Here is a 16,133-nt window from a genome sequence, read left to right as displayed (position 1 = left end):
CGATTTTTAATTCGAAAACGAAAGCATTTTGGATTTTTTTTTTATTAAGAAAAGTTGTTGCATATGGTTTGGCAGTTTAATTTTGTGTACTCATTTCTATAACACCTTGTGTTATTAAAAAGGATTATTTAGCGTTTTGTATGCATTTTTGCGTCCTCTGACTTTATTATAGCGAGGCTCCAAAAAGATGCAAATTCCATGAATTTCATTTCTCGAAGATAACTAGTTTGGATTTTTTTTAATCATACAAGTGTCCCAGAACTCTCGCACATTTTTTTAATGGAAAACACTCATCTAATTGTGGAATTCCACATTTTTCAGGTATTTATAGTATTCAAGTCACAGGCACTTTATGGACCAATCAAAGCCCATCTGCGTGTAATATAAGGAAAAATTTGTGTCAGTAACGGAACACTCTCTAGTGGTTTATGGGCTGTGATTGGTCACTTTAAAGTGCTTCAATCTCTAAAACTAACCTACAAAGTCCCTGAACATTGTACGATACAAAAGTCAGCTCAGATTTTAATTAAAAATTTTCCATTATAAGGTAGCGCGAGCGTTTAATGTTTATAACTTACTTGATTTAAAAATTAAATTTAAACATTTGTATTCTTGAAAAAATGTCCCAATAACTTCTAAACGCGACGTGACAGAGGCATTATTGAATGTTTTATAAAAATGTGGGCTACTTATTTTACCTAACAGTTTTTATGGTACCAAAACCTTGTCAGGCAGTGTTATTTGTGATTTATTCAATCAACAGTCGACAGGAGTCGACAGAAGTAAATCGTTCAAGTTTTTCTGTTTTAAAATGAAAACTGCCATAGCAAAGTTGCAAAATTAGAAAAAAAAACATTGTCGAAAAAATACAATTAAAATTATTTTTTTTTTGTGCTGATTTTTTGTAATTTACCAAATTTAATTAACAAGCTGACAGGAAGGAAACTGCAAAATTTGGTCGTTTTACAATAAAAATTGACAAAGTTACGCAATTTAATAGAAAACGTTGAAAATTTTTGGACAGTATTAAAAATGAAAAGTTTTATAAATTTTCTTTTTTGTGTTAATTTATTTTGTAATAAACCACACTTAATAAACAAGTCGACAGGAAGGAAACCATAAAATTTTATAATTTTTGATCGTGCGGTGTATATTTACACCTTTTAGATTTTTTGGATTCTTTTGGAAATGTTTTAAACTCTGATGCGTTCTTGAAGAGGATTATTTAGTTTGGATTTTTTATTCTAGACACAAACACTTTAAATAGGCCACTCACAGCGCAGCTCATTTGCACGTAATTCAAAAAAAAATGTTTGTTGGTAACTTGTTTCACCAAAATACTTACTTTTTGGGGCAAATGTTAAGGGATGAAACTATTAAGTAATTAATTAAGTTTTGTCAGTGTCAACGTTGATCAAATCAGCTCACACTTAAATTTGAATAAATTCGTTCCAAAAACTATTGCAAAATTGTTTGTCATTTTTTACAATTTTGAATCTAATTATCTTACAAAGTATCTGATATGAAATACATATGTGTTTAAATATGTAAAAATTAGTTTCCGTCCTGGAATGGCTGACTTTTAGAAAGTCTCAAAAATATTTTTTTAGGCGACTTTAATTAAAAATGGGATTTTTAGGCCTCAAAAGCGGCCTAAAAGTAAGTCTTTTCTGGCCGCAAACATTTTTGGCCGATCTATGGTGGCGCCATCTATTCATAGTTTTGCATATTACATCAAGATGCCGACATTACCCCCAATTTTATATTTTTTTGGGTAAAATCAAATCAACAAACTGCTGTAAAGTGCAACAAAGACGTGTTGAATTATTGATAATGAACATGACTAACAGTGCTGTTGCAACAACATCAAAAAGCACATCAAATCTAATTCATACAAATTGTGAAGCTACACATGCCGAAACTGCCAAATGTAAATAAAGAAACTTTTCTGAAGGATTCATAAATATTTACAATTACATATTCAGTTGTTAGTATAATTGATGAAATCAATAAATCATAAACAAAAATTAATTAACTTGTAAATTTAATGATGTCGCCCAAAAAATCTTGTGTGTATCACGGCCAAAAAGTGCCATTTTACTCTCGTCTTCTTTCTGGCCTCGGCTAGCGCCTCGGCCATTAAAAAAAGGCTCGGCCAAAAAAGACACACTTTTTGGCCTTGGTACACAAATAGCTATTTTTGCGCAATTTCGTTGTAATGTACCTACCACACTCTCAGTCAACAACCTGACAGGATTAAAACCTCTCAAATTTTACTGTATTCAAATGAAAGCTGCCAGTTTTTTAAATTAGTATCGTCGTCTTAAAAATTTTAATTTTTTACAACTTTTTACAATTTTTTATAATTTGTAATTTTTGATCGCACTTTATTCTTCGAATCTTCAAATTGTATGGATTCTTTTGGATATGTTTTGGATTCTGATATAGACAGAGTGACCCACCTAACACTTTCAAGCTCGATTTCTATTTTTTTATCATATTATTATCGTTCATGGTTCTACTGACGCAAACTTTTTTTTTAATTAGAATGACTCAACTAGACTTTACTCTTATTACTGTGTCATGGTACATGGTTAAAAGTAAGAATAACTTAACGATTTAATTTCTTTTATTACATCTACAAGATGATAAAAAAAGGCAGTTACCTAAGTAATGAATTGCAAGTGAATTTTGTAGAAATCCTAAGCCAAACACTAAATTTGTATTTTCTAGAGAAGCCTTCAAACAAATTGTTTATAGGTCCTAGTGGTCATATTGCAATGTAATGTACATTTAGGTGCTCAATAAAAATAAAATTTACAAGAGCAGCTTTGGATTCTTTTTCAAAAACTACAAATGATAGAGATTTGAAATTTTTTCAAACTTAAATAAGCGGGTAAGTCTATTTGGTTATACCGAAAGTATTAAGAAGATTTGACCAGTGAAGTAGTTTTATTTATGAATGAATGAATGAACGTTTATTAGCAAAAGCTATATTCTTAAAATTAGTCATAATTACACTAATAATAACAGCAAAAACATAATTCAAAATACAATAAATATAAAAGATACAGTAGTTAGTAGTTAGCGGATAATAAATAAGACATAACAAATTAAGAAATATAAAATAAACAAATTACAAATTACGATGTCTTACTACGTGCGCACATTTTTTTAAAACTTAATACAGTTTTTAATTACCTCTGAAAGAGAATTGAAATCAGAGAGTCTTTTATTAAAAGAAAATTAAATTTTCGTGCAGAGTTGCAATGTTTTATGTTAAAATTACCATCATTTTTTAATCTATAATATTGTTTGTCTTTACATATGATATATCATTTTTTAAATACCGTGGTGTTAAATTGTTTTTATTTTGAAGATAATAATTATTACATTACAATACGTAAACCTCTTTTTTAAATAACTTCTATCTCTTGTGAAATTAGGTCTCACGTATTCAATAATCTTTGGTTTAAATTTTATTAAAATCTCCAAAGATTTAGATGCGCCACCTTGTATGAACACGATGCTGTAATTAACTATAAATATGTTTACCAAGTTGCAGTTCAAAATAAATTATAAATACGTACAACATTCAGGTTTTCTTTATTAGTTCTAAAAATGAATGAAATCATTTCGTCAGTTTTATTGTGGATTCTCGTTCCTTTGTGTCTATTTTGCGTAAAACTTCTTTGGACACGGCGATGGCTTTACTATTATTCCTGGGTATTACCGGGACCTCTTTCATTACCTTTTATCGGAAGTCCCGCTGTTGTGTTCGCCGGAGAAAAAGGTAAATTTTGGGAAACAAATTGCAGTAATAACATTCGATTCTAGGACCTGTTGACGTCTTGTTTAAATTGTCGGAGCGATACCGCTCAGACTTTAGAGTTTGGATTGGGCCCCAATTGAACATCTTTACTATAAATGCGAACGAAGCGGAGTATTTACTTAATAATTGTCTGCCGAAAGAAAATATTCTATTTTATCAGTATTTTGGCGATTTTTTGACTTCAATATTCACAACAAGCGGTAATTATTAGCTTTTGTTGACCTAGTTTCTGATGGTGATTGTTTAGTCCATAAATGGCAACCGCGCAGGAAAAACTTGAATAGAAGTTTTAACCAAAAAATCTTAAATTCGTACTTTGAGAAGCAAATCAACGTAGCCAAAAAAATGACAAAGGAATTGGAACTTTATTGTGGAAAATCAAACGATTTATTTTTTTCTCTTTGGACTACAACGATCGATCTGATTAGTGGTAACAATTTTCAACATTTAGGTACAGTTTGGTTACCTTTTTTTACTTAGAAACGATCGGAGCCGTTAATGTAGCAACACTCCCAGAAGAAAATGCTAAATTTCTACCACTCATTATCAGGTAAAAATGTTTTAATAGTAAAATCCTACATTGAATCAGGTTGAAGTTGATGACTCTACCTACTGTTGTTGTAGAATTGAAGAACTATTTATCGAGCGGTTATTTAATCCTCTGTATTATTTTGACTTGATTTGGAAATTAAGCTCAAAATACAAACAAGTGATTAATACAAAGAATTTTTCCAAGTCTCAGATAAGAGAAGTATGCAAGGAATCCGATAAATAATGAATGAAGTTCTTTTTTTAGATAATTCGACGTTATCAGATACCTTCTGCAGGTCTCTGTGGTCAGTCTTCAGATCAATTCTCTAAGTGTGTTTTAGATAAAACTGAAGATTACCTAAAAAATGACTTTATCGGTCGTGTCTTGAAAGGAGATTACAACACGGAGGAACTTGAAGACGAAGTTACATTATTTTTTGTTGCAGGAAGCGAAACTTCAGCTATTACCGTCGGAAATGTTTTTTTAGCTCTAAGCATTTATCCAGAAGTTCAGGTTTGGACAATCCTTTTTAGTAGAAATTAGCTCTGTTTTTTATTTCAGGCGAAACTGTACGAAGAACAGAAGACTCTTTTGAACAACAGAGAACTCACTCTGGAGGACATCAATAAGTTAGGCTACTTGGAACGAGTGACTAAAGAAACCATGAGACTTCTTCCTCCAGCTCCATTCGTATCGCGCTACATAGACAAAACTGTATCAATCGGTAAACTGTTTAATTTGATCGACAAAGAAGAAATTCGAACTATTTTAGATGGTCAAGTTTATCCAGAAGGAAGCGCTGCACTCATTTCAATCCGAGATATTCACAGAAATCCAGAATACTGGTCTAATCCGCTCAAATTTGATCCCGACAGATTTTTACCAGAAGAAGTTGCCAAGAGACCACGATGTGCATATTTGCCGTTTAGTGTCGGTCCTAGAAACTGCATTGGTACTAATATTAATTGTTAAAATTTTTTTTGAAGGAGTTGTTGCAGGTTTGAAATATGCGATGATGAGCACTAAAATTTTGTTGTCAAAAATAATAGAAAATTTTAAAGTTCTCCCAGGTCATTACAAGTCGTTGAGTGAAATTGAGATGGTTTTTCATGTTATGCAGAAACCTAGGAATGGTTACCGGATGTTGTTTCAAAAAAGGTAAACTTTTCCTAAATTGTATTATCAAATTGGAATGAAATAAATGACGAAGATGAGTCTGTTCTCGTTTTTATTTCTTTATGACTTGTCAAAATCTATAAACTCTTTTTACGACACGAGAATGTCTTTCCAAATTGACTTAAATTTAATCTTGCAACATATTTTAATCCAACTGCAGAAGTTCAGACCTAGGAAGACGTAATCCAGGATAAAGCAAGTATGAACCACATTTATGACGTGTGTTTTAAAACTAACAAATAACCTTAAGTTTAACATTATGTCTGATGTAAAATAAGTCAAAATTAACAAGATTTTGGGGTTAATACAGGATTCTTGTTAAATTTCGAATAGAACTTGACTTGAAAGTGGCGTCATCTGTGTGTCAAATCTGGAGCTTTAAACATATCAAAAATTGCAGGATTACAGGCTAAATTGTTAGTTAAATTTGAAGGTTTGAAATCGGAAAAGCTATCGTCTTCAAGTTCCTATTAAACGCTCTTAGAAAGCTTCTAAAATTAGACAATAATCTATGAAATTAGCGGTAGAAGCGAATCATTTTTTCACCAGATGATCTATTGACTATTGAGTCGACGAGGTAATGGGTCAAGGACACTTTTGTCTCATGTTTCGTACTGGATAACTAATTAAAACTGCATTAAAATAAAGATTTGTCACATTTATTGATGTCAGATTTTGATAGCTGTTTGTAACTAGTGACACTATTGTATTAACCAGCGACAAAATAAACGTCACTTTGTAAATGAAACTCTGTTCAAATTGCTGTCATTTTGTAGCTGAATTTGGAAAAATAAAATAAAATTAATTGTCTAAATTAGACGTTGGCTCGATGGACAATAATTTGGTCTAGTGATAAAAAGAAGTATTCTGCATTTAGTCGTAAAAATAGCTGTTTATGTTAAATTGCAATCTATGGATAAAAACGTTGATTTAGTAATTATTTATTGCACTTTTGTTGAATTATAGACTATCTAAATTTTTCAAAATTTGATATTTTGGTTCCAAATTTTGTCAAAAAAATTATCAAAATTTAGAACGCTTCTAAATATCATTGCTTTAGTGTTCTAGAATTCTAAATGTGAACAAAGAAAAATGAAAATTTTGGTTAATTTTAAAATTCTAAAGTTCAAATAAAGTCAAAATTAGAAAATCTATTAAAATTGTATCGTAAGTATTGTATTGTAATTGCCAAAACTGTCAAAATTTTACGTTTTATTTCAATTTACGTTTACAAAACAACAATTTTATTCAAAATTTGAAAAAAAAAAGATTTTTGGTTTCTTCGTAAAAAAAAGTTTTTAAAAGTTAACATTTTTGATTTGTAGTTTAGTAATTTGACAGACTATGAACACATTTAAATTAAGAACTTTCTCAAATTTCGTTGCTCTAGCGTGTAAACTACTAAACTTAGAGGTGCTAAAAAAATTATTGTAAATTTTTGGCTCGTCTTGAAAATGAAAATTTCTAAAATCCACTCTTGTTGCTCAAAAAACCTGAAATTAAGAACAGACAGGTATCAAGTTAAACATAGCAACTACTGCAAATATCATTGTTCTATCAGAAAAACTAATAAAATTACAGGTCCATATAAAAAATTTTGGAAATTTTTGGTTAGTTTTGAAAATGACAATTTCTAAAATCCGTTTGTTACTAAAAAACTTTGGGATTGAGGACAGGTAAAAAATAGTAATTTCTCAAAATTTCATTTAAATTAAAATTACAAAAATTATAGGTCCGAATGGAAAATATTGGAAAATTTTGACATTTCTTGAAAGTAAATATTTCTAAAATTTGTTCATACTGCTTCAAAACTTTGAAATTTAAGACAAACAGTCAACAAGTCAAAATAGTAAACTCTCTAAATTCTATTGCAATAGAATCAAAATTACAAATATTCCAGGTCCGAATAGAAAATATTGAAATTTTTTAGCTCGTCTTAAAAATGAAAATTTCTAAAATCCGTCTCTGGTACCCAAAAACTTTGGAATTTGGAACAAACAGTCAACAGGTGAAGAATACTAATGCCTCAAAATTCCATTGCCCTTAAATCAAAATTACGAAAATTACAGGTTCGAATGGGAAATGTTGGAATCTGTTTCCATTTTTTAGATTTTTGTTACAGATATTTTAATTTGATAAATTTGTCTGAAATGTGAGAATGACACAAAATTAACATTTTTTAATAAAGATGCAAATGAATAACGAATTACTGGTTGCATTTAAAGTTAATTTAAAGTGCAACTTTTTCTTCTGGTTTTTCAATTTTATTTTCTAGCAGTGCGCTTTTTTTCTGACAATGCCACTTAAAAGATTATTTGTGTACCAATGCCACAAAATGTTTTTTTTTTAGGCGAGCCCTATTTTAAGAAAGAAGGCGAGGGCAAAATGGCACATTTTGGCCGTGATACACACAAGATTTTTTAAGCGACATCATAAAATTTACAAGATAATTAATTTTTATTTATGAATTATTAATCTAATGATTAATAACAACTGAATAATTGTAAATATTTACGGATTCTTCAGATCAACGAACTATCAAAATGTTGCAGAGTAAATCAGACTTTCAGTTAAAATTCAATTGACTCAAAAGGTAGGCGAAGTTAAACCAAAGTTATAAAATTCTGACTATAATCATTATTTTTGAATTAAAAAGACTCCGATGTTCAGCAAAAAAAATTTTGATTGTATTTTATAATAAAAGTATGAAAATCAATATATTTTTTTTAATTTTAAAAAATTGCTCTGTTTTCTAAAAAAGCAAACTTTGAATAAAAATTTTTTTTTTTCTTTATTGGTCACGTAGAAGCAACCAAAATTTGACATCTTGAAGCCAAAGACAGAAATCGAGTAGATTCGTGTAGATTTCTATTGTTTTCTTGCAATTCAGCCGTAAAATCTTGATAAAAAAAATAGTTTTGTAGATTTCGAGCTTTTCTTTGCGAATTCAAGCCAGAAAACATCGAAAATCAGCGAGAAATCGTCGTTTTGCATCGAAATAAGCGAATTTCTCTAAGAATTTTGATGAATTCGTGCAGATTTCTGCTGTTTTCTTGCAATTCAGCCGTTGAATTTTGATAAAAATTGGTGGTTTTGTAGATTTCGAGCTCTTCTTTGCGAATTCAAGCTAGAAAACATCGAAAATCAGCGAGAAATCGTCGTTTTGCATCGAAATAAGCGGATTTCTCTAAGAATTTTGATGATTTCGTGCAGATTTCTGCTGTTTTCTTGCAATTCAGCCGTTGAATCTTGATAAAAATTGGTGGTTTTGTAGATTTCGAGCTCTTCTTTGCGAATTCAAGCTAGAAAACATCGAAAATCAGCGAGAAATCGTCGTTTTGCATCGAAATAAGCGTATTTCTTTAAGAATTTTGATGATTTCGTGCAGATTTCTGCTGTTTTCTTGCAATTCAGCCGTTGAATCTTGATAAAAATTAATGGTTTTGTAGATTTCGAGCTTTTCTTTGCGAATTCAAGCCAGAAAACATCGAAAATCAGCGAGAAATCGTCGTTTTGTATCGAAATAAGCGGATTTCTCTAAGAATTTTGATGATTTCGTGCATATTTCTGCTGTTTTCTTGCAATTCAGCCGTTGAATCTTGATAAAAATTGGTGGTTTTGTAGATTTCGAGCTCTTCTTTGCGAATTCAAGTCAGAAAACGGCAAAAATCAGCGAGAAATCGTCGTTTTGCATCGAAATAAGCGGATTTCTCTAAGAATTTTGATGATTTCGTGCATATTTCTGCTGTTTTCTTGCAATTCAGCCGTTGAATCTTGATAAAAATTGGTGGTTTTGTAGATTTCGAGCTCTTCTTTGCGAATTCAAGTCAGAAAACGGCAAAAATCAGCGAGAAATCGTCGTTTTGCATCGAAATAAGCGGATTTCTCTAAGAATTTTGATGATTTCGTGCAGATTTCTGCTGTTTTCTTGCAATTCAGCCGTTGAATCTTGATAAAAATTAATGGTTTTGTAGATTTCGAGCTCTTCTTTGCGAATTCAAGTCAGAAAACGGCAAAAATCAGCGAGAAATCGTCGTTTTGCATCGAAATAAGCGGATTTCTCTAAGAATTTTGATGATTTCGTGCAGATTTCTGCTGTTTTCTTGCAATTCAGCCGTTGAATCTTGATAAAAATTGGTGGTTTTGTAGATTTCGAGCTCTTCTTTGCGAATTCAAGTCAGAAAACGGCAAAAATCAGCGAGAAATCGTCGTTTTGCATCGAAATAAGCGGATTTCTCTAAGAATTTTGATGATTTCGTGCAGATTTCTGCTGTTTTCTTGCAATTCAGCCGTTGAATCTTGATAAAAATTGGTGGTTTTGTAGATTTCGAGCTCTTCTTTGCGAATTCAAGTCAGAAAACGGCAAAAATCAGCGAGAAATCGTCGTTTTGCATCGAAATAAGCGGATTTCTCTAAGAATTTTGATGATTTCGTGCAGATTTCTGCCGTTTTCTTGCAATTCAGCCGTTGAATCTTGATAAAAATTAATGGTTTTGTAGATTTCGAGCTTTTCTTTGCGAATTCAAGCCAGAAAACATCGAAAATCAGCGAGAAATCGTCGTTTTGTATCGAAATAAGCGGATTTCTCTAAGAATTTTGATGATTTCGTGCATATTTCTGCTGTTTTCTTGCAATTCAGCCGTTGAATCTTGATAAAAATTGGTGGTTTTGTAGATTTCGAGCCCTTCTTTGCGAATTCAAGTCAGAAAACGGCAAAAATCAGCGAGAAATCGTCGTTTTGCATCGAAATAAGCGGATTTCTCTAAGAATTTTGATGATTTCGTGCAGATTTCTGCTGTTTTCTTGCAATTCAGCCGTTGAATCTTGATAAAAATTAATGGTTTTGTAGATTTCGAGCTTTTCTTTGCGAATTCAAGCCAGAAAACATCGAAAATCAGCGAGAAATCGTCGTTTTGTATCGAAATAAGCGGATTTCTCTAAGAATTTTGATGATTTCGTGCATATTTCTGCTGTTTTCTTGCAATTCAGCCGTTGAATCTTGATAAAAATTGGTGGTTTTGTAGATTTCGAGCCCTTCTTTGCGAATTCAAGTCAGAAAACGGCAAAAATCAGCGAGAAATCGTCGTTTTGCATCGAAATAAGCGGATTTCTCTAAGAATTTTGATGATTTCGTGCATATTTCTGCTGTTTTCTTGCAATTCAGCCGTTGAATCTTGATAAAAATTGGTGGTTTTGTAGATTTCGAGCTCTTCTTTGCGAATTCAAGCCAGAAAACGGCAGAAATCAGCCAGAAATCGTCGTTTTGCATCGAAATAAGCGGATTTCTCTAAGAATTTTGATGATTTCGTGCAGATTTCTGCTGTTTTCTTGCAATTCAGCCGTTGAATCTTGATAAAAATTAATGGTTTTGTAGATTTCGAGCTCTTTTTTGCGAATTCAAGCCAAAAAACATCGAAAATCAGCGAGAAATCGTCGTTTTGTATCGAAATAAGCGGATTTCTCTAAGAATTTTGATTATTTTGTGCAGATTTCTGCTGTTTTCTTGCAATTCAGCCGTTGAATCTTGATAAAAATTAATGGTTTTGTAGATTTCGAGCTTTTCTTTGCGAATTCAAGCCAGAAAACATCGAAAATCAGCGAGAAATCGTCGTTTTGTATCGAAATAAGCGGATTTCTCTAAGAATTTTGATGATTTCGTGCATATTTCTGCTGTTTTCTTGCAATTCAACCGTTGAATCTTGGTGGTTTTGTAAATTTTGAGCTCTTCTTTGCGAATTCAAGCCAGAAAACTGCAAAAATCAGCGAAAATCTTGGATTCGTGCCTTAAATTTTGCTTTATGAAACTCGGACTTTTAATATACTATTATAATGTTTATTCAGTTACTTCAAAAGTTACATTTTTCTACTAATTCTGCTTTTTTTAGTAAATACACTAATTTGTAATGAAGAAATAACGTTTCAGTTCATTTAAATGTACCGATTTATTATTTTCGGACAGAGAAAGTATAAAATGGGGGGTAATGTCGGTATCATAATGCAATTTAAAAAATTAACGATAGATGGCGCCACCCTAGTACAGACAAAAATGAAAGTAGCTAAAAAACGGTCATTTTTCGTTTGCATTTGAAAACTGAAAATCTAGTTTTTAGTTAAGGTTGCCTAAAAAGGTATTTTGGCTCTTCTACTCGGCCGCAAAATGCAAATATATTGAAAAAAAATATCGTTTAAGAGGAAAAAAATCGTTTTTTTTTCAAACTATGTCCTACTTACTAGTTATGCATAAATAGCAAACCTAATATAGCGAGAACCCGTTTATAACAAGACAATTTAATTGTACATAGTTGTAGTCTAAACGAAACAAAAAGATGCAGATCTACGTTTCCATTATTTTATTTCTCAGAGAAAACAAGATGGTAATTTTTTTAATCATAGTTTTATCGTCCTTGGTTTTTATTTCTGCAAACTCTCTTTGTCACTAGAATTACTCAAGGAGACTTTACTCTTATTACTGTTATTGTTATTAAAAAATTAAAAGTTGGAATAACTTATCGTTTCAATTGTATAATTATATCTACAGGATGATAAAAAAGACAACTATGTTAAGTAACTTGTGGCAAGCGACTTTAAACGAAATCTAAAATCAAACATTGAAACTAAATTTGTGCTTTTTTCTAAAAGATTGAAACCTGCACAGGCAATTTTTCCTCAAATTTTAGACGCAATTTGCACATTACTCCTATTAAAGAAATTGACATTTTTAGTTCAGTTGTATTGAAAATAAATTAAGTTAAAAATTATAAATTTTAGGCGTCGCGACGCCCAACTAGCCGTGGTAATAACACATTTTTGGTAAAGATTGTTAACTGTTAAGTGCATATAAATTTTCCCATTCTCATATTTAAAATTAAAGACGATTTTAGGGGTGGTCACAAGGGTTGCCGTTGTTACTGTACATATAGGTGGTCAAATGGTCATGTACTTTTGGTATCTAGATGGATCTATTCGTCATCTGAAATTTCTATTAGTGTTAGTGTAATTTTTTGTTGGAACAATTTTCGAAATTTTGCTTCTTAAAAAAATTTTCGAAAAAATTTTGCCTGTCTTTATCTATCTTGGAACAACTGTATAACTAATACGTGGCCGTAGTTACGTCAACTAGTAAAAAACGAAAATATTTATAAATTTGTTTACCAAGTTGGAGATAAAAATAAATTATAAATATCAACTACGTTCAGGTCTTCTTTACTAGTTCTCAAAATGAATGATATAATTCAGTCAACTTTCTTCTGGCTCATCATAACCTTGTGTCTATTTTGCGCAAAACTTCTTTGGACACGGCGATGGCTTTACTATTATTCTTGGGTTTTGCCAGGACCTCTCTCATTACCTTTTATTGGAAGTCCAGCTGTTGTGTTCGCCGGAGAAAAAGGTAAATTTTGGGAAGTAATTAGCAGTAAAAACCTCTTTTCTAGGGCCTCTTGAAGTTCTGTTTAAATTGTCGGAAAAATACCGCTCAGTCTTTCGAGTTTGGGTTGGGCCCCAATTGAACATCGTCACCATAAAAGCGAACGAAGCGGAGTACTTACTAAATAACTGTCTGCATAAAGAAAATATTTTATTTTATCAATACTTCGAAGGTTTTTTAACTTCATTATTGACAATAAACAGTAATTGTGAGCTTGTCTTGAGATCATCTTTGATGGTGAGTTTTTAGTTCATAAATGGCAATCACGCAGGAAAAACTTGAATCGAAGTTTCAACCAAAAAATCTTAAATTCGTACTTTGAGAATCAAGTGAAAGTGGCCAATAAAATGACGAAGGAATTGGAATGCCAGTGTGAAAAATCAAACGATTTATTTTTTCCTCTTTGGACCACCACGCTCGATCTGATTTTTGGTAACAATTTTCAATATTTTGACACAGTTTGGTTATTTTTTTACTTAGAAACAATCGGAGCGACGGATGTGGCAACACTCCCAGTGGAAAATGCAAAGTTTCTACCATTCATTGCCAGGTAATTCTTTCATATTTTGGTATCAGTTTAAAGTTGATGACTCTACTGTTGATTTAGGTGCGAAGAACTATTTATCGAGCGCTTATTCAATCCCCTGTATTATTTTGATTTGATTTGGAAAATTAGCTTGAAATCCAATAATATAAGGCATACGAAAGATCTTTCCAGGCCGCAGATAAAAGAAGTATGTAAAGAATCCGAGAAATAATCACTCAAATTTTTTTTTAGGTAATTCAACGTCGTCAAATACTTTCTGCAGGTTTGTTTGGTGAGTCTTTTGAACATCAATTTTTTAACTGTGTTTTAGACGAAACCGATGATTATCTAAAAAACGAGTTTATCGCTCGTGCTTTGACAGGAGAATACAACACGGAGGATTTTTCTCTTTGGTGCAGGAAGCGAAACTTCTGCTATTGTCATAGCAAATGTTCTTTTAGTTCTGAGCATTTATCCAGAAGTTCAGGTATAGACAGACCCCTTTAGTAACTATTAACTCTATTTTTGCTTCCAGACGAAATTGTACGAAGAACAGAAGAGCCTTTTGAACGACAGAGAACTCACTCTCGAGGACCTCAACAAGTTGGACTACTTGGAACGAGTTATTAAAGAAACGATGAGACTTCTTCCTCCAGTTCCATTCGTATTGCGCTACATAGACAAAACTGTCTCAATAGGTAAACTCTTCAATTTGATCAACAAAGAAGAAATTCGAACTGTTTTAGATGGTCAAGTTTATCCAGAAGGAAGCGCTGCAGCCATTTCAGTCCGCGACATTCACAGAAATTCAGAATACTGGTCCAATCCTTCCAGATTTGACCCTAACAGATTTTTACCAGAAGAAGTAAAGAAGAGACCACGATGTGCATATTTGCCCTTTAGTTTTGGTCCTAGAAACTGCATTGGTAACAATATTAAGTGTTTTAATTTGTCTTGATCAAGAGGTTGCAGGTTTGAAATATGGGATGATTGGCACTAAAATTTTGTTGGCAAAAATAATACAAAATTTCGAAGTTCTTTCAGGTCAGTACAAGTCGTTGGGTGAAATTGAGATGGTTTTTCATGTTGTTCAGAAACCTAAGAATGGTTACCAGATATTGTTAACAAAAAGATAAATTTTTCTTATTCTGTATCGTCGAATTTGGATTTAGTAAATGATGGTGATAAGGCAGTCTGTTAATTTTATTTACTTATTAATTGTGGTATTAATTGAGGTACCGGACATGTATAACTACCCTGTTGGTGTCTTTAGTCAGTTAAACGTTAATGACTTTCAGTATGTGAGACGAAAGTTCTTTTGAATTTAGAATTTAAATTTTTTTTTGGATGTCTATTCAATGCCAGAAGATAAATTTACATTTTTCAACTAACTCGTTTGTTGAACAATTAATAATGTTAAATTATTTGTGTATTCAAAGATCTCGAGTGATAATCGCTTTCATTAAGCAACTTGTTTGTTAATAGTTACTACGTCCATGCGCTAAAACATTTCGATTATTCAAAAATTATTCCGCTAACCGTTTTTTATGAATTTTTCAATTTGGTTGCGTTGAAACTTAAATATTGGTATTTTTGACTAGCTAACTGAAAAAAATTGCATTTAAAGAAAAAAAACCTGTAAAAACACAATGAAAAAAAACTAGATTAGTTTAATTGTTCTTTAGCCCTAACGACACACTGAAAACTGAAAAAACATAAATAATGCAAAGGAAGTTAAGTAAACAGCCTAAATAGGATACACATTGCATACAAGATTTTATCCTCGATTGTAGTGACGGCTATTTTTTTTCAAACGAATGGAAATTAGCTTTGAAACGGCTTTAAAATGCACAGTTTTAGTATTTTGGTTGCAAACTTTGTTTACATTTAAAGTGCATGTGAAAAAAACTGAAATCGTCCAAAAGTGTGCATGAAAAAATCTACAAACGCACACAGGATATATCATTACTGACGCCTTCTATAAAGAGCCATTTTAGAGATGCTAAACAAGATCGTAATAGCTATTTATGTACCTAATAAGTCTATAATAATCTTAAACTTTATTGAACAAGCCTAGTTTATAGAGGAGCGAGAAACGAGCAATTCTAATATAAGGGCGAATTCGATAAAGTCTGATTAAAGACGAATTGCATGAAAGGCTTTATGTCCGATTCCAATAATCATTAAATAATAATAAAAAATATGGCATTCTAATTCATCATAAGGTCCAGTTTCGTAATCAAATTAATAAGACGACTTCAATTCACGAGACGATTTTATAATTTGAAATTGTTTCATAGCACAAGTCGACAAAAATTAGTATATTATGAAACGCGTTTCATAATGAACATTTTGCCGCACGCACGTTTTTAACATAAAGTGGTAAGTGCGGCAAAATGCATTATGAACAAGTATCATACGATATTTTTTCTATTTCGCCTTATTTTAAACGAAAAAACTTGATTTCGAAATCTAGGGAATTTTAGGGTAGTTGGCATTTGCAAAATGTTCGGGAAAAAATTCGAAGTAGCCAAATCCAATTTCAGTCAGTTTGACAGTTGCGACGTTTTGAGGTTATCGGAGCGCAAGGGAGCCAAGAGAGCGAAGATGTTGATCATGATCATGATAGTTCTCTTGCATC

At 31.7% G+C, this 16,133-nt stretch overlaps 3 protein-coding genes across 3 annotated transcripts; all 3 read left to right on the top strand.

Moving 5' to 3' along the window:
- The first annotated feature begins 3,594 nt into the window (after window positions 1-3,594).
- LOC148176594 (cytochrome P450 4g1-like) lies at window positions 3,595-7,495 on the top strand. Its single transcript, XM_088033949.1, has 10 exons — window positions 3,595-3,793; window positions 3,838-4,032; window positions 4,080-4,262; window positions 4,313-4,382; window positions 4,457-4,583; window positions 4,629-4,877; window positions 4,926-5,088; window positions 5,137-5,316; window positions 5,363-5,522; window positions 7,471-7,495. Exons 1-10 carry the CDS (start codon window positions 3,622-3,624, stop codon window positions 7,478-7,480), a joined length of 1,509 nt encoding a protein of 502 aa, XP_087890075.1. The 5' UTR covers window positions 3,595-3,621; the 3' UTR covers window positions 7,481-7,495.
- A 5,263-nt stretch (window positions 7,496-12,758) lies between these two features.
- Window positions 12,759-14,296, top strand: LOC148176593 (cytochrome P450 4d2-like). The gene is made up of 8 exons (XM_088035151.1): window positions 12,759-12,930; window positions 12,974-13,138; window positions 13,216-13,516; window positions 13,574-13,700; window positions 13,745-13,775; window positions 13,824-13,979; window positions 14,028-14,190; window positions 14,239-14,296. Exons 1-7 carry the CDS (start codon window positions 12,759-12,761, stop codon window positions 14,120-14,122), a joined length of 1,047 nt encoding a protein of 348 aa, XP_087891277.1. The 3' UTR covers window positions 14,123-14,190; window positions 14,239-14,296.
- Window positions 14,130-14,628, top strand: LOC148176592 (cytochrome P450 4B1-like). Its single transcript, XM_088035150.1, has 2 exons — window positions 14,130-14,418; window positions 14,537-14,628. The coding sequence occupies exons 1-2, from the start codon at window positions 14,130-14,132 to the stop codon at window positions 14,626-14,628; spliced, it is 381 nt and encodes a 126-aa protein (XP_087891276.1).
- The last annotated feature ends 1,505 nt before the right edge of the window (window positions 14,629-16,133 follow it).

This window comes from Gnatocerus cornutus, chromosome 4, assembly GCF_029298725.1.
Source record: "Gnatocerus cornutus isolate USDA-ARS CGAHR chromosome 4, icGnaCorn1.1, whole genome shotgun sequence".
NCBI classification, from domain to species: domain Eukaryota; kingdom Metazoa; phylum Arthropoda; class Insecta; order Coleoptera; family Tenebrionidae; genus Gnatocerus; species Gnatocerus cornutus.
Note: the sequence above shows the minus strand (reverse complement) of the source record. Positions and strands in the feature narration are given on the sequence as shown.

Bases quoted from the DNA above. Each gene is read 5' to 3' on its own strand.
- LOC148176594 (XM_088033949.1), top strand. From the start codon at position 3,622: ATGAATGAAATCATTTCGTCAGTTTTATTGTGGATTCTCGTTCCTTTG. The intron at 4,878-4,925 runs GTTTGGACAATC...TTTTTATTTCAG, and splicing joins GCATTTATCCAGAAGTTCAG to GCGAAACTGTACGAAGAACA. The intron at 5,317-5,362 runs GTACTAATATTA...GAGTTGTTGCAG, and splicing joins CGGTCCTAGAAACTGCATTG to GTTTGAAATATGCGATGATG.
- LOC148176593 (XM_088035151.1), top strand. From the start codon at position 12,759: ATGAATGATATAATTCAGTCAACTTTCTTCTGGCTCATCATAACCTTG. The intron at 13,139-13,215 runs GTTTTTTAACTT...GTGAGTTTTTAG, and splicing joins ATTTTATCAATACTTCGAAG to TTCATAAATGGCAATCACGC. The intron at 13,701-13,744 runs GTATGTAAAGAA...ATTTTTTTTTAG, and splicing joins CCAGGCCGCAGATAAAAGAA to GTAATTCAACGTCGTCAAAT.
- LOC148176592 (XM_088035150.1), top strand. From the start codon at position 14,130: ATGAGACTTCTTCCTCCAGTTCCATTCGTATTGCGCTACATAGACAAA. The intron at 14,419-14,536 runs GTAACAATATTA...AAGTTCTTTCAG, and splicing joins TGGTCCTAGAAACTGCATTG to GTCAGTACAAGTCGTTGGGT.